At 38.7% G+C, this 20,434-nt stretch overlaps 3 protein-coding genes across 7 annotated transcripts in view; 1 reads left to right on the top strand and 2 right to left on the bottom strand.

The window, feature by feature from the left end:
- Nucleotides 1-5,499, bottom strand: part of Phtf1 (putative homeodomain transcription factor 1) — a 41,349-nt gene extending 35,850 nt beyond the window's left edge. For 2 of the 5 annotated variants that reach the window (XM_031375054.1, XM_031375058.1), the window contains exons 1-3: nucleotides 4,783-5,331; nucleotides 4,446-4,520; nucleotides 3,789-3,845 (exon numbers count right to left, since the gene is read on the bottom strand). In XM_031375054.1, the coding sequence (XP_031230914.1) occupies nucleotides 3,789-3,845; nucleotides 4,446-4,490 (102 nt within the window). In that variant the 5' untranslated portion in view covers nucleotides 4,491-4,520; nucleotides 4,783-5,331. Of the gene's footprint in view, nucleotides 1-3,788; nucleotides 3,846-4,445; nucleotides 4,521-4,782; nucleotides 5,332-5,360 lie in introns of those variants that run through there. The other 3 variants (XM_031375055.1, XM_031375056.1, XM_031375057.1) reach the window with 3 other exon arrangements.
- Nucleotides 5,009-5,803, top strand: LOC116093549. Its single transcript, XM_031375060.1, has one exon. It carries the CDS (start codon nucleotides 5,049-5,051, stop codon nucleotides 5,505-5,507), a length of 459 nt encoding a protein of 152 aa, XP_031230920.1. The 5' UTR covers nucleotides 5,009-5,048; the 3' UTR covers nucleotides 5,508-5,803.
- Nucleotides 5,804-7,130: 1,327 nt separating this feature from the next.
- Nucleotides 7,131-20,434, bottom strand: part of Rsbn1 (round spermatid basic protein 1) — a 51,207-nt gene continuing 37,903 nt past the window's right edge. Inside the window, exons 3-8 of the mRNA XM_031375053.1 lie at nucleotides 20,051-20,188; nucleotides 19,594-19,736; nucleotides 14,464-14,631; nucleotides 12,086-12,194; nucleotides 11,002-11,457; nucleotides 7,131-9,017 (exon numbers count right to left, since the gene is read on the bottom strand). Of these exons, the coding sequence (XP_031230913.1) occupies nucleotides 11,005-11,457; nucleotides 12,086-12,194; nucleotides 14,464-14,631; nucleotides 19,594-19,736; nucleotides 20,051-20,188 (1,011 nt within the window). The 3' untranslated portion in view covers nucleotides 7,131-9,017; nucleotides 11,002-11,004. The remainder of the gene's footprint in view (nucleotides 9,018-11,001; nucleotides 11,458-12,085; nucleotides 12,195-14,463; nucleotides 14,632-19,593; nucleotides 19,737-20,050; nucleotides 20,189-20,434) is intronic.

Below are 20,434 nucleotides of genomic sequence, written 5' to 3'. Positions count from 1 at the left end.
ATATTTTCTTAATTTTGCTTGCAGACTGCCATAGCTAATACTTAGAAACTCAAGTGATTCTTGTATACTGACCTTACATCCAAAGACCTTGCCAAACTTACCTGTTAGTAATTTCTTATAGGTTCCCTAGAATTTTCTAACTATGTGATTAGGTCAGTCTGAATAAAGCCAAATTCTTTCTTTCCTATCTTGGTGTCTTTTCATTCTTTTGCTTGTCCCATAGCACAGGCTAGGGTCCATGATTACGGAAAAGTACAAAAATCGGGTGTTCTTGCTTTTCCCTGCCTATGGGCAGAGTAGTTTTTATCCATTAAGGGTGGGATTTGCTGTTGGCTTTTTTCCAATCTTTAGTAAGTTGAGGAACCTACTTTCAACTTTTATTTCATCATTATAAATTTTACAAATGCACAGAATTTTGTCAAGTGTTTTTACTGTGTATATTGAGATCATATGATTTGATTCTTTATTCCACTAGACACATTATTTTCAAATGTTAAAATCAATGTTGTACGGGAGTGTAGTATTGTATACTTTTAATCTCAGGACCTAGGAGGCAAAGGCAGGAGAATTATTGCAAATGTGAGGCCAGGCTGGTCAAATTATCAAGTTCCAGGCTAGCCAGGTCTACAGTAAGACCCAGTCTAAAAACCCACATAAAAGAAAAAGGTACACTCCTTCATAAATTGTATTCAACCACAGTAAACCATTCTGTTTGTTGATAAAATGATGATGTCAATACTTTGTTAAAGAGTTTTCACCCCTAGGTTCACAATTTGTTTTCTCACATCTAACTAGTTTTGATGTCAAGGTAATCCTGCACTTGGGAGGCTGGGCGGGAAGAGTGCAGTGCAGTGATACCAGCCTGCACACTGCACACAGCAAGACCTCACCTCACATCCCCACTCACACACAGCTTTCTCTCAATTCTCTTCAGAACATAAGTTCTGAGTAAAAGTCATTTATGGTTACCACTCCATCTCCCCACGTCCTCTGCAACCACTGGGATGCTCGCTTGTCTTTAAACACGTCTTACACTTCTGTTAATACTTGCCCCTTGTGTTCAACATCTACCAAAATGTCTTTCTTTTTTTTTTGGTTTGTTTTTTTTCGAGGCAGGGTTTCTCTGTGTAGCCCTGGCTGTCCTGAAGCTCACTCTGTAGACCAGGCTGGCCTTGAACTCAGAAATCCACCTGCCTCTGCCTCCCAAGTGCTGGAATTAAAGACATGCACCACCACTGCCCGGCTACCAAAATGTCTTAAACACAGCAATTCAATAAGAGTTTACCAAAGAGTTCTTACATTTTTTCCATCCAAGATTAATGTATCGTTTTTAAAGTTGTCTTAAATTTTAGATTATTTTATGTGTCAAAAGAAGGTGTCAGATTAGATTATCTTATGTGTTATGGGTGTTTTGTCCGAATGTATGTACATGTACCATGTGAATACTTCCATGCCCACAGAGGTCAAAAGAGGTTGTCAGATCCCCTGGAACTGGAGATGATTCTGAGCTACCACGTGGGTGCTAGGAACAGAATCCAGTCCTCTGGAAGAGCAGCTAGGTGCTCTTCACTACCTCTCCAATGCCCTTTAAACATCTTAAACTATACTTTTATAAACACACTTTAAAAAATTTTTAACATTTCATTTATTATTTTTATTTTTGTTTGTTTGTTTAATCAAACTAAATATCTTTTTGAAAGAAAAATCTTACTTTTCTCCCTACCCTGAACATGAAGGCAGAACATTCTAAAAAAAATTTAAGGTCTGTGTTTTCATAAAATATATATTTTTTAAAAGATTTATTTATTTGTTTATTTATTTATTTATCATATGTAGCTGTCTCAGACACTACAGAAGAGGGTGTCAGATCTCATTAGGGATGGTTGTGAGCCACCATGGGGTTGCTGGGATTTGAACTCAGTACCTTCAGAAGAACAGTCAGTGCTCTTAACCACTGAGCCATTTCTCCAGCCCCATATAATATATTTTTTTACCATATTCTTTCCTCTCCCCCAACTCTTCCCAGATTCTACCCCATCTACCCAACTTCTTGTGTTTTCTCTAAAGAACAAACGCAAAATACACACATGTAAAAAATCAAGTCTGATTTACGTTTGCCCAATATTCCTGTGCTTGAGACCCGCCCTGCAGTTTCCCAACATTCTTAATATTTGCTACTCATGTGACACAGGAGCTGTGACACTGCCACTAAAATAAAGCAATACTCTTTAAGGAGCTGTTAGGTAATGACCCTAACAGAGAACAATATCGGGATCAACTCTGTGGCGCAACACCAGGAGAAGCAAGATGCTTCCAGAGCAGGTACAGGAAAGAATCCCTGCCCTTGAGCCCCCAGCATACACTCGGCTAACAAGGAACTCTGACAGGGTGCACTAAAAGGCATGTGTTAAGAGGCATGGAAATAAGAGGTGAGAAAATCTAAATAAGAGGAGGCTTCTTATTCTGCAGCAGGAAGGAAAATCCTTTTAAAGACTAGGAAACCAAAACCCAGACAAGACACAGGCATCTTTAGGGATCACAAGGCTAGAGGTCACAAAACAATATCTAATTTTCCAGTCCAGCCATTTCTATTACACTATTGATATGGCTTAGCAGCTCACAGAAGAACAGACAAGACAGTTACAAAATGAAATTTGGAGGGGTTATTCATCTAAACCCCTATCCTCAATTAACGAAAGGGAGGACGGTAGGAAATTGTGAAGTTATTTGTGCCCTGTTTAGTGCAAACAACCTTTTATGTGACCAGCTTATAAAGAAATGAAGCGTGAGAAATGGTTAAATATATCCCACTAAAGACATTTAGAGGTCTAGTCTGATCAATGTAACTTAAAGAAGTGGAAACACTTTTAGGTTGTACTTACCCATGTTTTTAAAGTATTGGTAAAGGTCTGTACCAAATCTTTTCAAAAGAGTCCTAATCCAAGAACATACTGGTATTTAGAAACGACTTCCAAGGAAGAGATCCTAAATCTAGACTTACATCCTTTTCTTTCGGCTTTTCCTCAAGGCAACTCAGCAACTATTCAATGACTAATCTGAAGAGACACCCGTGTTTCTCTTTCCCATATGGTGACTTAGCTACTAAAACGTAATCTTCCCCTCTACTACAAATTAGCCAACTGGCATTCCAAATTACACAGCAGTTTTTGGTTATTTGGTTAACATGAAGAAACTGAAAATTGTGCTCAGTCCTAAGGATAATTTACCCATAGGTAACCTGAAATTACTTGAAGGCTTGCCTCTAAAACAGGAATTAAAAAATATATGCTCTGTGTGTGTGTGTGTGTGTGTGTGTGTGTGTGTGTGTGTGTGTGTGTATGGGGACCAAAGACTAGATGTAGGCCAAATATAAATTTTATTTGGCTTGCATAGTGGCGATGATGATTATGAGGAGGAGGACAAAGAAAACAGAGAAGAAAAAGGAAGACAGGAAGAGGATTGCTACCCCCTTAAAAATGTGGATATTTCTTTGTTAAATATGTTTCATTTTAGCCTCTCTCCAATAAAAGTCTGGCAATATTAGATCTGAACTGTCGTATGGTAAAAAGCTGACCAGAAATAAGAAGCCACGCTTCCATTTCCCTGGGACATTTGCTGCTGAGGCCATATATCAACTGTCTATCATTACCCATGCACTGCCGGCTTTCTTATAAAACTCGAAGGATAAAAGAATGCATACTTGATGGATAAATGCATATTTTAAAGAAGTATGATCCTTTCTTCTCTTTAAAGCAGTAACAAAGCTAGAATCAAAAAAATCAATTTACCTTAATCTGAGTCTGTTCGATTGACTTTTCCCATATCTGCTGATCATATGCTCCAATCTGAAATAAGGAGCAGGCTATTTAAATGATGCAAAGGCAATCTTTGTATCTAAGTCAAATCTCACAACGCCATGAGTCTATTAAATATGGTATCTGGAAAGTGGGTTTCTTACATAGTAAGTTCATACTCCCCAGGGATATTTAAAAAAAAAAAAAAAGACTGATTCTAAAAAGTAAAAAAAGCAACACTATAATTTTACACTAAAGATCACCTAAAATTCCACTCCCTATAGAAAGCATCAATAGGAATATCAGAGAGGAACAAGAGATAAAGAGCAGCTCAATCAGATGATAGTAGCAATCTGAGCCATGCAGATAAGGATTTCATTCTTGTCTTTACCAAAAAAAAATTACAAGACTGATAATTTGCAAAGCAAAGCATTGTATTTCGTGTATGCTGCCTATAGAAAGGTGACTTACAGCTCACTTCCTGGAACCTAAAACTGGGTTTATAATGACTCTGCACATCATTTTTTATAGTTATGTTAAGATATTATATAAAAACATGCGATGTTATCAAACTTAAGGAAAGTTAACAATACTCTTTAAGGAAGTTTTCTGCAGGAAGTGTGGTTTACAAATAAAAACTACTGTTGTTACCTTCTTCTGATACCATGATATAGCATCGCTCTCATTTGAGGCCATCTGTGTCTCCAGCCAGAGAGTAGGATCTCACTGAAAACGAAGAAAATGTCTCGCTAAGTCCAGTTGTTTCAGGTCATTGTCCTGTTTGGGGTATGGCTTAAAATCTGCCTCTCTCAGCCTCTCCTAGAGCTGCTCCTTCTCAGGGTGTTCACCAGGAAGAGGTGGGGGGGTTGGAGAAATGGGCGCAGCAGCAACCGAGAAGCCTCTGCACCATCCAGGACGTGAGTGGATGCGGGGACAGCAAGTACCCGAGCATGCCTCCCGCGCCCTCGCCTCCCCACGGCCGGCTCACCTGGTGCCCGCTGCCGGGCAGGCTGCCGGCCGGGCCCCCGCTCCTCAGTGACCCCCGCCGGACCGAAAGGCCGGGGGCGAGGCGGCGGGCCCGGCAGGCCGCATCTTCTCCCAGAGGCCCGGCCGCCGGCGGGGTCGTTACCATGGAGACCGCGGCGGCCAGCCCTGCCCCGGAGGCGGCCCGGCGTCCTGCGCCCGGAGGAGCGCAGCCTGCAGCCTGCAGTCTGCAGCCACAGACGCCCAACCTAGGCGGCCCCAGGACGGGCCATGCGAGAGGCCAGGAGCCAACTGGGAAATGAGCAGAAGGAAGAGGGAAGGGTGCCTCCGTCGGCCACCTCGGCACCCGCAAGGGCTAGGTGCCCAGCTGGAAGCCGGCAGACGGCCCCGGGCCGGCGCAGCGGCGCGCGTACTCCGAGCCGTGAGGGCCGGGCCGGGCCGCGGCTCCACAAGCTCCCGACGCGCTCGGCCGCTTCCGCCTTCCGGCTCCGCCCCCAGCCGCCTTCCCGCCGCTCCGGCTGCCCGGAGGCCGAAGCCGACCGCCGCCTCGCGTGTCACCCTCGACGCTTAACGGAAAGTCACCTCAGAAACGACCCTCCCAGTGCCCGTAGATCCCCAGGAGGCTGGTCCCGATCGGTGTTCCGGAGGTTCCCGTGCGGGTGTGTAGCGTTTAGCGTGGTGTTTACTCCATGTCCTTGTCTCCTTTGGGTGGACGAGCTCACAAACTAGTGCGGGGCACGAGCCTTCCTTCGCACGAGTTCTCCGTTCTTCGAGGGATGGACAGATGTTGAATTGGCGCGGCCTGGAACGCGGACCGGCGGGCTGTAGCCTGGCGGTTCCTCCCTCGGCTCTCAGCAGCTCTGGGACAAAGGCTTTCTGCTGCCCACACAGCACTAAGGGGATGCACAGGGCTCCGACCGCACTGGGACTATCCCCAAATCGGAGAAAATGGCTGTTTTTAGTGATTCAAAGAGAGGTCCGGAGAAAGGGCAACTGCACTCTAACGTAAATATATAAATGTATACCCATAGTGTTTCTAAGCTGTTCTTTTCTCTATACATTGTGTGCACCCTAGTGACTTGTTTCCAGGGGTCACTGTCTTCAACTTACTTAAACTAAGTCCTTTCTTGCCCTAGGCACTAAGTAAGCATTTATGCTAAAAATGGATAATAGCTATCACTTAGGCAGTCTCCAACTTATAGGCACTTTTATAAGCCATTAAAACTGCGTCAGATGAAAATTATCCATACTGTAAAACGGCTAAAATGGAACACCCATAGGAATGTTTAAAAATTACTTCAACCATATATTGGCAGTGGTCCCCACTGCTTATACCCCTTAACTGTTAAGGGTTAAACGAATAGCCCTTAAGACTTACAGTGCCTTCAGTGCTGCTGAACAGTGGAACTCAAGGCAACGACCAACTAATTTTTGTAAATGACCCAAAAAAATTACTTTAAGATCTAAATTTAACACTAATAATAAAAGCATTTGGCTTCATTGCCAAACACACAAAAGAGTTTCTTCTGGGCTGTGGCTAGTACTTTAAGGAATAGAATTAGTGGTACAGTTGCAAATTATTGTTTAGGAACCCTGTTAAAATTTTTCAGTGTTTTATTAGAATACTGCTGTGAAAGGCAGAGCTTTGAACCCAAAAAAGCATTCAGGCCCCAACTCCAGTTTAGGAAATTGATTTACCAAGTCTGTTTTTTCACCTGTGTTGTGGAGATAATTCCCTCCCTCCTATCCGTGAGAGCTGATGAGACTAAGACCTAAATGCTGTCAGGACAGGCACTTAAACTACAGAGTTCACCCAAAACTTAATGAGGAAAAGGACTATTCTCATGTATCCCATACTCCATCCACATCTGAAAAGTAAACACCATCTTCAACATTATGCCAAGCATCTTCACAAGCCTAAGACTGCTCTAAGTACACATAACCAATTTTAAGCAGCAATAAGGACAACTTTCACAAAAGCTTCATTTTTCTTCAAAACTAGTTGTACTTCAATCTGGGTATCTCTGACCTTTTCTTTGGCAAAGAAAAGTCCACGGTTTTCTTCAAAAGCTTAAAATGGCACAAAGAAGGTGAATAGATGGATGTGTGTGTGTAGGGGAGAAGACTGTACTCTACAAACAGTGCAGGCAGTGAGAACTCCCATGTGCTATTCATTTTGAAACATCAGTAAAGGACAAATCAGACTTTGTTTATTAAAAAAATACTTTACAGGAAAAAAAAACCTATGCATTCCATTGTCCTACTTTACAAAGAAATAGCTTAACAATTTAACACACTCAGACAGCTACAAAAAAGCACTGTGTTAAAAGAATTATTCACACAAATTTGAGATTTAAGACTATTCATTAAAAACCTTTTAAAACACTTGTTAATGTCAATAAACAAACTAAGGCCACACAAACGCAAATAGTCCGCCAGGCAAATTAAACATTTCATCTATATGCAAAGACCTCTTAGATAAATTAAAGCCACAGGAAAAAAAGTCATAGCTGCCAATCAAAATGAAGTTTAGTCACAGAAAACACTATTACATGGAAATTTACAACGTGTGATAGTAGTACATAAGTATTTCTTTAGAGAGAATTGAAAAGTGCTATATTTTAAGAGACGGTGGTCTCAACTACATGCACAAGTGGATCCTAAAAAATTTATGAAGATTTTTAAAATGGAAGGCCATAATATTTATGGATACTTGCTTTTAAAGCAACAGACTTCCAGGATGAGGATAAGTCCTTTATGCACTTAAGAAAAACACTGGTGTTGTGTATCTCCTCTACTTGCATGACCAGTAAATACGGCTACAGACTGTCTTGAAAACATGAAACTTAGCACAAATGTGAACCTCTGGCATGTGCTACTGAAAGGATGAAACAGATTTATTAGAAAAACACAAACTCAGTAATCCTAATTATCCTTAATAGATGCAAATAAATTTAAAAGGCAAATACAGATGAAAATATAATGGGCTAATATTAATGATAAAGGATATATTCACTAGGAACACATTTTCATGGATTTTGGAGTCTTGTTCCTATATTAACTTTCCTTCTAGACAATATTTATACAGGGAAAAAAAGCACTAAGCAAAAGTTTCTCAAGTCATTAGGTGAGATCTTTATGCCTGTTAAGACTGATACATTGTTTCCTAAAGTTAAGCAAATGATTTAAAATAAGCTCCTTTCCCCATACAAGAGCTTGTAATATTTGTGAACTGACAGTCCAACTGTTTCTGAGGGTACAGGGCACTTTCCAAAAGTCTCAGAGTAAAGAGTGTACCAGTAAAGCTTGTAAGTACTGCATAGGCACAGTACAAGTAAGCCTAAGAATTCATTTTTCAAGAGTTAAACTTTGAAAGAGGGAACTGATATACAGGTTATTATTATTGCTTTATGAATTTGGGACATCTCTCAGAATCGTAACCCTAACTCCTATCCTATCTTGATAATTATAGAATGACCTCTGGGGCAGGGGAAGACTTTTATCCTTTTTAATGGTTACCATAAAATCATTCTATTTGCTGTTAGGAATTTTAATTTATTAGGTCCTTTCGATTAGCATATTTTTAAAATATCCCTCTGATCCACAAACTACTAAAACTTATAGCCACATTCTGCAAGTAATCTCAAGGGCTGGCACAACAGATAACATACCAGAAAGGAAGATCAGCTTCAGTTTCGGTTACAATTTCACTGCCATCGCTATGTTACAAATCAGAGGGTGCCAGACTGTTCCATGCCTCACTCCACCAACCAATAGTTTAATGATTTAGAAAAGTTGCGATCATTTGTATCACTCAACTAGGACACAGTTTTGAAAGCAGCAAGAAACTCAAAGCTTCTGCTTTTATATTCATCAGTCTTTAAAGCATGCTATCAAAAGCTAATACTCACATAGGACATTCAGGGTTTCCAGATACATTACTAGCTAAATGTTTCTTTCCATTCTATTGCAATCTAATATACAATGACTTCATTAGTACATGATTTTCAACATTTTTATATTCTTTTAATATGTTTATACTGGAAGTGAGGGTAGAATGTTTTATAAAAGGAAAATGGAGATTTGCGTTTGATTGTAGGTCTTTGCAGATCCGCTGGTTCCTGAGTGATTACACAGTGCTGGCTGTCAGGAGACAGTCTCCTTGTTTATTAGTAATGACCAGCTTAGATGACAGGATGGCATCTGCTGGATGGCAAGTGGGAGATGGGGAAATCGGATCTTGGAAGACAAGAAAAACAAAATAAAATAAAAGTTTTTTTAAACAACTTTTTCTCTTCATGATTATTTTTAAAAGCAAATGTTGCCTGAGAAGAATTTTTCTTTGCACAGCCTGGTAAAGCTCTATGAAATTCTTCTGGACAGAAAAAACAAAAATAAGAAATAACCCAAACCCATTCATTTTGTGATATACCCCTTTTCTCCACAAAATAACAACAAAGAAATACCCTCAAAGGTCCCTTAAAAACTAGTTTGATAAACTAGAATTTACCCTAGAATTTATACACAGGATTTAAAAACACCCCTGTAATAATCACATTACCTTTCATATCATTCTAATTACCTTATTTACAAAGATAACTAAAAGCAACATCACTTCCAATTCATAAATGGTTTACATTGAAGTGTTTCCCTATTTATTTGTCTTCATCCTTTGTAACAGAGAATACATACATATACATATATATAAGGAATAATACAGATTCTAACTAATCACTGTAGTATTTGCTGATGGTTACTTTTCTATCGGTTTACACAGTGACCTCTATACTTTGCTAATATGCGTTTAACTACACAACAATATTGCACAAAGTAATATTTATATAAGATTTAACCTATTTCAGAATATTTTAGAGAAAATTCATATTTGATATTTCCAAAGATGCAGCTAAGTTTCCATGGTGACAGACATAATAAAGCAGCATCTTTCTTTTTTTTTTTTTTTTTTTTTTGCCTATGTTAATGCAAATATTTCAAATCTCACCATCCAGAAAAAAAAAAATCAAATTGCACTGTAACCAGGTAGATACAAGAATCTGGTCTTAGGTGTGGAGAGTACTCTTCCTTTAGTAAACAAAAGGCCTACTGAGTTGTTAACTAAGAGAAAGTATAATGCATAGCACATGAACATTCCAAAGTAAGAGAGCCCACACTACTTGGATGAAGGAGGCCTGTTTGAAAAAGGGGAAACCAAGTAAATATCCAGACACTGAGTTTCAGCCTCCCTGAAACTCTAGGATGGAAGTCTAATGCCTGTTATTAGCAAATACCAACACGGAGTAACAATGAACAAACCCAGGTATTAGCCAGATACAATTTGTAAAGTGTTTCAAAAGTTGATGCCAAGTCACAAGAAGAGTTTTTCCTAAGTTTGATGCTCAGCTATGGCAGCCCTTATCAGTAAGACTGGTGTGATTCTCTAACTTTGATATAAGGATACTAGGATCAGAACTGGTCAACATTATTCTTTTGCTCAAAATAGCCTGTATAGTTAGCATATATCCTAGAAAAGATTAATGAACCATGGATAATGAATAAGCAATCGTTAGATGTTTGTCATCTTAGAGTTTTGTTTACTTGAAATATCCACTGGGTTTTAAATAACAGACACAAAAGGACGGCCTGGGTCAGAAAGTGCTGTGCTTCCTCTTTTGCTAAAAACCAGAGCCAGAGAGTTTTCTTTAGAGACCATGTCTTCTTTGTGGTTAGAACTAAACAACTCACTTGTCCATGTACTAGGTGCAGGAGCCTTTCCTGCAACCAAGATCATTTTACTGTGGAAACTAACAAGGTGCCATGAAGACACAAGTACTAAACCATAAATCTGCTTTCTACCACATAAAGCAAATATGGCAAGAGACAAGGAAAGATCAAATCAAGGGAAGTAAATACTTTACCAAGTAAGAACCTGCTATTCCAGAGAATTCTTGTTTTGATTTGAAGAAGAGATTGAATTGTAACCTCACACCTTAAAACAGAAAGTAGCAGCAGACCCACTATTACATACTGTACTAACGGGATAAGATACAACTCTTAGCTTTGCATAATCTGTGTAAAAAAGATATGCTTGACATTTGTGGAATGTCATTTCTCTTTATAGAATTATAGGCAAGATTTCTCCAATAAAACTTAACTTAAGCCAGTTATAAAACTATAACTTCACATCAAAATTTAAAAAAGTTAAAAAATGTGTTTGAATATGTACATGTCACACAGGAGTGCTCGGATGTGCCTGTAGACTGTGTTGCTGCTCAGAGCCCAGTCTGCTCTCCACCTTGAAAGCTGGAATAGGCTGAGTCTTCAGATCCTGTAGATGAAGTTCTGATGGAGGTGGGAAAGACGATGAAGCCGTTGTCAAAAGCTGCATCTCTGTGCATCTTTCCTCAGATTCAGTTTTTATTCTCACACACTGGGAGTCAACTTCTAAACCACAGTCCATGTTGGAATTGCTCTCTGTGTTTTGAGCGGTTTCCACAACAGGGTGGTATTGTTTAAGCCTTATATGCCAGGCTAAGCTGCATACTGCTGACACTGTTTTGAACTGATGAATGACATTTCTAGGGATGAAGTAGATATCATTGTCACAAAGCTGAATTCTAGCATAGCGAATGCCTTCTCGCCTCATTTGGTTTAGTTTTGCTTCATCCACCCACTGTACACACTAAAAAGAAAGGCAAAAAATTACATAAAGCCTTAAAATGTAATGATCCAAACAAAATATTTCAATACATCCAGGGAAAAAGAATAGTAAACTATGTTAAAACACAAATCAAAGTTCAACAGTTTATCTTGAGAGAACGTAACTGTTGGAAAGCCTTTCCCACACACTTACCCTGCTTAGTCATAAAGTACTGTCCATGGCCTATGGAATGGAAAGCCTTTTCCACACATTTACCCTGCTTAGTCATAAAGTACTGTCCTATGGCCTATGGAGTCAGTAAATCCTAGAAAATGCAGCTAAATATCAGTATCTTTACCACACAATAGGCAACATTTAATTTTCTCTTTCACATCTTCTGACCTTTTGCAGTTGAGGCCACAGTACAGTGAGGTTACTAAGTGAGATTACTTATGGCCAGAAGTAAACAGCTGTGTCCTTCTTAACCATCTCAGACACACCCTCCATCCCAACGATTTTGAATTCCAGCACCATCCTCTAACACAGAGAATTTAATACAAATAAAGTTCAATTTACTGTCCATGAAACCAATTACAAAATACCTAATAAAATGGATCTAGATGCAGCTTCCAATATCTCACTCAAAGGGTAATGAGAACCCGAGACTTACCTGAGAAACTGGAGGTTCGTGAAGGTCTAACTGAAGTCTCTGTACAACATCAGTAAAATCCTCAGCATGAAAACAAATCACATCTTTGGTTATGCGAGGCTGATCACTCCTAATATTAATAAAACAAATTTAGGAACTAGCATCACAATGGAAGGTGACAATTTCAGTTTTTTTCTAGAATACTACCATTAGCAAGTAAGTAAATAAAAAGCCTATCTCCTAAGGAATAGATTACACTTGCTTCATAATCAGTTTTCAAAAAATAAAAGCAAATCAATAAAATATTTTTTAAACAAAAATCAGGACTGGAGAGATGGCTCAGTAATTACAAGGACCAGCTGCTCTTCCAGAGGACCTGGGTTCAATTTCCATCACCCACATGGCAGTTTACAACTACAACTCCAGTTGCAGGGGTTCTGGCACTCTCACAGAGATACATGCAGGAAAAATACCAATGCACATGAAGATAAATCTTTTTCTACTAAAAGTCAGTTACGTTGTTAGAAATTCAAACAATAATGGGTAAAATGAATAGTTTTTGCTAGCCTTGCAGCAACCTTTCAACCTGGTGCACACCCACAATCCCAGCAACTTGGGAGACTGAGGCCAAGAAGAGGATCTTTAAGACCAGCCTGACCCTGACCAACAAGTTCAATGCTGAGCTACATAGTGAGACCCTAGATCAGAGGATTTGGTTTGGTTTTTTTTTAAAAGTTTTATTCTAAATGCGATGGACTTGCTGTTGTCTTATTAGGACTTTGAGCTTTGTTATAATAAAACCAGCTCCTCCAAGGGAGTGTAAAATGGTGCTGCCACTACAGAAGAAAGTACAGCAGCTACTCAAAATCATAAAACAGAACTGCCATAGAATCTAGCAGCTCTTCTGGGTATTGACCACAAAGGGCATAAAGAAATATTTATGTTAACAGAGTCAAAGGTAGAAGGAACCCAAACACCTATTTAGTATGTATATGTGTGTGTGCATATGCAAGTACATGTGTGCAAAATGAACTATTCTTAGCCTTAAAAGGAAATAAAGTCTGCTACTTGTTATAAAACAGGTAAACTCTGAAGGACATTATTATAATAGAAATGGCTAAGTCAGGAAAACAAAACAACAACAAAAAAACAAACAAACTGGAACTACCAAAATACCTTAGTGAGTAGTAGTGGTGTTTGTCACCAAGTCTGAGTTCATCCCCAAGACCCAGGTAAAGAGAAACAACTCCTAGAAATTGTCTAATCTCTACACAATTGCTATGGCACACACCTCACATTCACAAAAAATAAGTGTGATCAAAATAATTCCCTTTTGCCACTATGATTAATTTTATATTACATTTATATTTGTGTATATGCAGGTGCATATGTGTATACCAGTGTGTGGTCAGGTCTAACAGCAAGCACCTTTAATCCACTGAGTCACAACTGCCTACTAGGATTACTTCTTCTAAAAAGGATAAGAGTAAAGAGAGTGTTTCCATTTCTTTTTCTTTTCTTTTTTTTTTTTTTTTCTTTTTTTGGTTTTTTGGTTTTTTGGTTTTTTGAGACAGGATTTCTCTGTGTAGCCTTGGCTGTCCTGGAACTCACTCTGTAGACCAGGCTGGCCTCGAACTCAGAAATTCACCTGCCTCTGTCTCCCAAGTGCTGGGATTAAAGGTGTGCGCCACCAGTGCCCAGTGAGTGTTTCCATTTTCTATGAGACAGAAATGGTAAGAGAATGCAGAGTAATGGTTCCCATGACTAGGGATGAGGAAGAAGTAAACTGTGGGACATCAGGTTTCAGTTTGGCAAGAAAAAAATTCTAGAGCACTTTTTCATTAAAGTATGGTTACACTTATGCCATTAAAATGTTTAGATGATATGTATATTTCACCACAATTTAAAAATTGGTCTCTAATGGATCTGAAGGGTTTGCAGCCCCCTAGGACGAACTACAATATGAACTAACTAGTACCCTCAGAGCTCCTAGGGACTCAACCACCAACCAAGGAGTATACATGGTAGGACTGATTGTTCTGGCAGCATGTGTATAGTAGAAGATTGCAAAATCAATCATCAATGGGAGGAGAGGTCCTTGGTCCTGTGAAGGTTCTGTGCCCCAGTGTAGGGGAATGCCAGGGCCAATAAGTGGGAGACGGTGGGGTGGCAAGCATGGGGAGGGGGGGAGCCAACAAGGGTTTGTTCTTGTTGTTTTTGTTTGTTTGTTTGTTTGTTTCTGGGAGGGGAAACTGGGAAAAGAAAAATCATATGACATGTAAATAAAGAAAATATCTAGTAAAAATAAAATAAAATAAAATAAAAATTGGTCCCTGATCTTTTAGAATCCACATTTTCTTAGACATTACTTAACCCTATATTTGGTTCCTTGAACTTACCATTCACCAAATTGTACAGCCTTCAAAACCCCAACAGCAGCCGTACTTTGCCAGTCAAACCCCTGACCTACGTGATCAGCATGAGCTCTTGTCCTATCTTCAAAGAGGACTTCTCGGGGTTCACTTGTCCGAGGTAGGTACTGGAGATTTTTAATTTCATTCATTGATCTGTAGTTGTGTGGTTGTAAAACAAAGGAAAGTATGAGGAAATAAACAGCAGTAAGGTAAAAGGGCAGATCTGCTATAATAAAATAGGCAGTACAATGATTTTGATCATTATTAGCGCTGAACATATTATTAAAATTATTAATATGATTTCCTCCTTTCCCTGTAGACTATACCTTTTTTAGGCTCAAATGAAGAATCTGAATACATAAAATTTCTCTAGACAAGGACAATATGATTCAAGGCTTAAAGCTGTATGCTTCTTTACCTTTAGCTCAGATACCCCATTTCCAACTCTTAAAACATTCTACCAGGACTTAGATTCCAGGCAGCAAACTGAGCATACAGCTGATCTCCTTCTACACTAAATGGAACTGATACACACAGGAGAAAGGACGATAGGAGAGTGGACAGAAATATACATGAAACAGAGTTAGGCATGGGTAGATAGCTATTGATAAAAAAAGATGGGAGTTTATTATATTCTGCTTTTTATGTGTTCAAACACTTATAAATTTAGCAATCTAATGGTGATAGTAAAAGAAATGAAGTAGTGAATTAGGAATACCAACCAACTTTTGCATGATGGAAAATAATCACACTGTCTTAGACTAGTAAAACTGAACAGAGAACATCAAAGGACTATTCAATAAGAGTCAACAGGGAAAAGGGCAACGGACCTTGGAGAAGCTCGGGTCAAAGGAGACAGAGGCACAGGAATGATATGGGACAAAACTTAACTGAAACTAAGAAAAGGAGGATGATGACTGTGGTGGTTGCATGAGAAAGGCCCCTAGGGGCTCCTATATGTGAATGCCTGATCCTTAGTTGGTAAAACTGATTTGGGAAGGATTAGAAGGGGCAGCCTTAAAGACGGTGTGTCACAGAAGGGTTCAAAAGCCCACCCCAGGCCAGTTTCTCTCTCTAGCTCTCTGCCTCTAACCTGCAGATCAGGACTGTACACAGATCAAGATGTAATGTATTCCTCTCTCAATTTTCCTCACAGTCCCTGATTTTTCATCAGGCATCAGATCATTCTCTATGTGATCTGATCTATAAGCTCTATAGATAGAGCTGGGTGAGTCCTGTGAAAAAAGTTTTTTCTATTAAACATATGATGCCTAAAACTTCTAGAACCATCTAACAAGCACACAGCTAATATGAGCACAAAAGCCTAGGCAAGAAGAATGATTAGCAGAGAATGGAAATGACCTGGCTCTCTGAGGCTAGTATTTAGCTGCTGACCATATGGTACGCAGAGATAACCTTCCTTCCCAGACTTCTTGAAATAGGGGGTAACATTTTTCTTAACCTCGTTAATCACACTTGAGTCAAAATTCTTTATAGCCATAACCATCCTCATAAAATTCAGCTGGAAGAAAGGAAAAGAAAGGGAAGGAGGGAGAGAGGGAAGGAGGAAGAGTGAGAACGAACCTTCTTTTCATATCGACTTTGCCATCAGAATAGCACAACTCTGGATAACTGGACACCCCATTTAATGCCTACTTTTGTGCCTACTCACTCTAATGCGAAGCCTGTCTACTGCCAGGCTGAATGAAATATATGTATAGAATCTCTAATAAGTATAAGGATGTACTGAAAGTATTAATGGGTCACCAAAGTATAATCAAATTCCTACAGAGAGCATACTGACAAACAAAAATCACAATGATGACACTTAAAAATCCAAGGTTAGAAGATAAAATGTCAAATAAGTGTTTCCAAATAAAACCAAAGGGGTTTGTACTGTTACTGACTAAAGGCACCTAGAAACTGAAGAGACTGTCAGCGGTTAAGAGCAGTGGCTGCTCCTCCAGGGGACCTGGGTTCAGTTTCTAACACACATGGCAGCTCACAACTGTCTGTAACTCCAGTTCCAGGGGATCTGACACCCTAACACAGATGTGAATCCAAGGCATAACACTAATGCACATAAAATTTAAAAATTAGAATATATTTAAAAGTTAGATACCCAATACTGAAAGGATATAATAATAATTAAAAAAAAAAAAAGTTGGGCAATGGTGGCATACTCCTTTAATCCTAGCAATTGGGAGGCAGAGGCAGGTAGATCTCTGAGTTCAAGACCAGCCTAGTTTACAAAGCAAGTTCCAGGACAGACAGGGCTATACAAAGAGACTCTTGTCTGGAAAACAAAAAAGAAAAGAGAAAACAGAAGAGAAAAGAAAGAAAGAAGGAAAGAAAGGAGAAAAGGAAAGGAAAAAAAAAAGAAAAGAAAAAGCACTTAAATCAAAAGTGCTATTCTTCTGTGAATAGGAGAAAAGAGGATGGAGGGGCAGGAGGAGGCGGGGAACACAACACTAAACAGGGGAGATTAAACGTTAAAACTTCCAGAAATGAAAACAAACAAGAACCGCTTAAAGGACTACCCAGTGACAATAATTAGAAAATGCATCTCCATACTCCAACTAAATTATCATTAAATTTAATGACAGAAAAAGAATTCAAAATATACTGACTCAGTAATATCCTCCATTTCTTAGAATAATTCTTGAAAATGTGTTTGAGTAAGTAAAGGAAATAAATCTAGGAAAACAGCCACCAGTCAATGGAGTTGATGGAGTACAGCATGGTAAGTCTTAGGGTTACAGTCTTCCATGAGGAGCTGAAAACACAGACCTCCAAAGGTGTCATGTATATACAAGAAAGCTTCATCTTATAGTCCAGAGAAACAGTAGTCACAGGAAACAGTAGAGGCAGGAAAGGTTAGCAGAGAGGGGATAAAGAGAGACTGGAAAATGGAAACTACAGAATTAGAAAAGAATAATTCTGCAGGTAGATTACAAGAGTAAATTCAGTTAGATAAAACATTCTAGAAGACTGTTTTATAGTACAGTAAAACAAAATACAAGATTTACATATGTTTCAAAGTAACTAGAAGAATGGGAATATTTTCAACATTAAGAAATATGAAGTGTTTGAGGAATGGAAATGTTAATTACTCTGATTTGACCATTGTACATACATTGTAGACATGCATCAAATTATCACACTGAACCTCCTAATATTTATAATTACTATGAGTTTGTTAAAAATAAAACCAATTGATAGTATTACAGAAACTCTAGAAAGATTTCATGATGGGGAGAAACGATGGCTCTGTAGGTAAGAGTGCTTGCTATGTCAGCATGAACACCTGAGTTCTGACCTAAGTATCCACATAAAGAGCCACGCATAGCCACACGTATACATGTAACCCAGTGCTATGAGCGTGAAGAAAGGAGGATCACTGCAGTGTGCTAGCCACTAACCAGCATTCTGTTCACTGAGACCCTGCCTCAAAGGAATAGAATAGGAAAGTAAGAAATAAAACAGGGTATTAAGCATCCTCCTGTCTCCAATGCTCATGCATATGTACATACACCCACAAATATAGGTACAAATACCATATTTGTACAACACACTCATAAAGAGAAAAAAAGAAAAGGAAATACATGCTGAGCAAGTATTCTATCAACTGAATCACATCCCCAAATCTCATAAGGTTTTTTGGGTTTTTTTGTTTTTGTTTTTGTTTTGTTTTGTTTTGTTTTTCGAAACAGGGTTTTTCTGGATCTCCCTGGCTGTCCTGGAACTCACTCCGTAGCCCAGGCTGGCCTCGAACTCAGAAATCCACCTGTCTCCACCTCCAAAGTGCTGGGATTAAAGGCGTGGGCCACCACTGCCCAGCTCTCATATAGTTTTTAACCCAGGGTTTTCATGGATCATCTTAAGTACCTAAAGCTATTTTACACTTAAGTAGCATTCTCCTCTGAGTTTTAAGGTAAAGTTAAAACTAACCCACTAAAACTCACTTTTGAGCTCTTAACTGTTTCTTTTTTTATTTATTTTGAGACAAGATCTCAATATGTAGCCCCAATAGCATGGAACTTACAATGTAAACCAGAGAAGCCTCAAACCCAGAGATCCACTTTCCTCTGCCTCTGAAGCTCTTGGATTAAAGGTGTTTAACACCATGACCAGCTTAATTTTAAATTGCTATTTCCACTTTCAGTCTTATTGAACAGCATTTTCCAAAACAAAATCTATACTTGTTTTATGTATATGAAAAAGAAAGTAGCACATGATTTATCACAGCTTTATGCAATAGCAAAATAGTACATGCTTCACTCAGCAAACCATGTTTTCCTACTGTGTGTCATAATGAGATGTAAGTAAAACAGTCCCCAGTCTCAAAGAGGTCAAACTTATTAAGAAACAAAAATAGTAATAAAAAGATCAAGGAAACATGCTGTAAGGCCAGAGATAGAACCAATCAACTTGTTCTGTACTCTACAAAGATGATTCAAGGTAAGTTTGGAAGCTTTACTAAAAACCTCCTAGGCAAAGAGGAAGGTGGAAGATGGGGCATTCCAAATAAAAGTACAGGCTGGAGAGACGGCTCAGTGGTTAAGAGCACTGACTGCTCCAAAGGACCTGAGTTCAATTCCCAGCACCCACATGGTGGCTCACAACTATATGTAATAGGCATCTGATGCCACCTTCTGGTGTGTCCAAAGACAGCGACAGCATACCCACATACATGAAACAAACAAATAAATCTTAAAAAAAGAAGAAGAGCTTTTCCAAATAAAAATACAGTGCAAGAGCAAAAAGCAATGGAAAACAAAAGTTTAGAAATTGAATTTAGTAGCTAGGAAAAACTGAAAGCTGACTCAAAGGTACTGTATTATAAAAGTTTTATATAGACCACACTAAGGAGAATGATAGTTTATCCTACAGGCAATTAGAAGATACAAGTTTTAAGAAAAATCAAACTTTCAAGATACTACTGATCATATAATAGGTTACCTGAACTAGGCAACTGACAACTTAAAATTTTACCTAAAGGAATGCTTCAAAAATCTAGACAAGTTTCAAAACCATGCTCATGTATCAAATCACTTTTATAAACCATCTACTAAAGAGAGTGTTTTTGCTTATTTGAGCAAAATTAACGTTTACCGTCGTCTTTTGAAGGGTGACTTTGGCATATCTGCTGTAGGGATCATCTGTTCTCCTGGCCTCACCCACATTATAGGCCCATCATCACTCTGAGACCTACATTGTAGTTGGAGGCTGGAAAGTGTACCCCAGGGCAAAGTCATCTAGAAACCAAAGAAATTTAAGTTACATTTAAAAAATTTTAGACTGTTTACAGATTATCTCCCATCCAAATAAAACTACTAAAAGCCATTTCACATGTGTATGTGAAAAAATAAAAGCCATATTGCAGAGTAACATATAAAAAATAACTGAAGTAGTCAATAACAATACTTTTCTAAACATTTCTATACAAACTAGTGTATGAAATTTAATTTTAGTAAGCAAGATTAACTTAATACTCTAATTGTACATGTCTACTGAAATAATACTGAAAGTGTCTACTGAAAAAAGGTTAATAGTCTAAAGAAACACTCACTTTCAGAAATGGTGATTCTTCTAGCATATCTAGGAACTCTGGGAAATAATCACCAACTTCTTCGTCTACTGCTCCAACAAGACTGATCTGCCGCATAGGACCTGCTCGGTAGGTACCACAGCAATATGTCCTGTTGACCTGAGATGCAACGAAAGAGAGTGGAAGGGTTTGAAGTGCACTACAGAGGAGAACTGACAATTGTTTCTAGTATTAGTATTTCATCTACATACTAAGGATTCAATGGTCAGTTCTTTGAACAATGTTAACCAGTCACCCAAACATTGTGATGTCAGCCACAAACATAAATATTTCAATGTGTAAGTCAGCCCACTCGTTCAATACCTCAAAGAAAAGCATTAAGACAGACTTCTCTAATAATTATTT

The sequence above is a fragment of the Mastomys coucha genome, unplaced genomic scaffold (genome assembly GCF_008632895.1).
Source record: "Mastomys coucha isolate ucsf_1 unplaced genomic scaffold, UCSF_Mcou_1 pScaffold16, whole genome shotgun sequence".
NCBI lineage: Eukaryota > Metazoa > Chordata > Mammalia > Rodentia > Muridae > Mastomys > Mastomys coucha.
Note: the sequence above shows the minus strand (reverse complement) of the source record. Positions and strands in the feature narration are given on the sequence as shown.

Bases quoted from the DNA above. Each gene is read 5' to 3' on its own strand.
- LOC116093549 (XM_031375060.1), top strand. From the start codon at position 5,049: ATGCGAGAGGCCAGGAGCCAACTGGGAAATGAGCAGAAGGAAGAGGGA.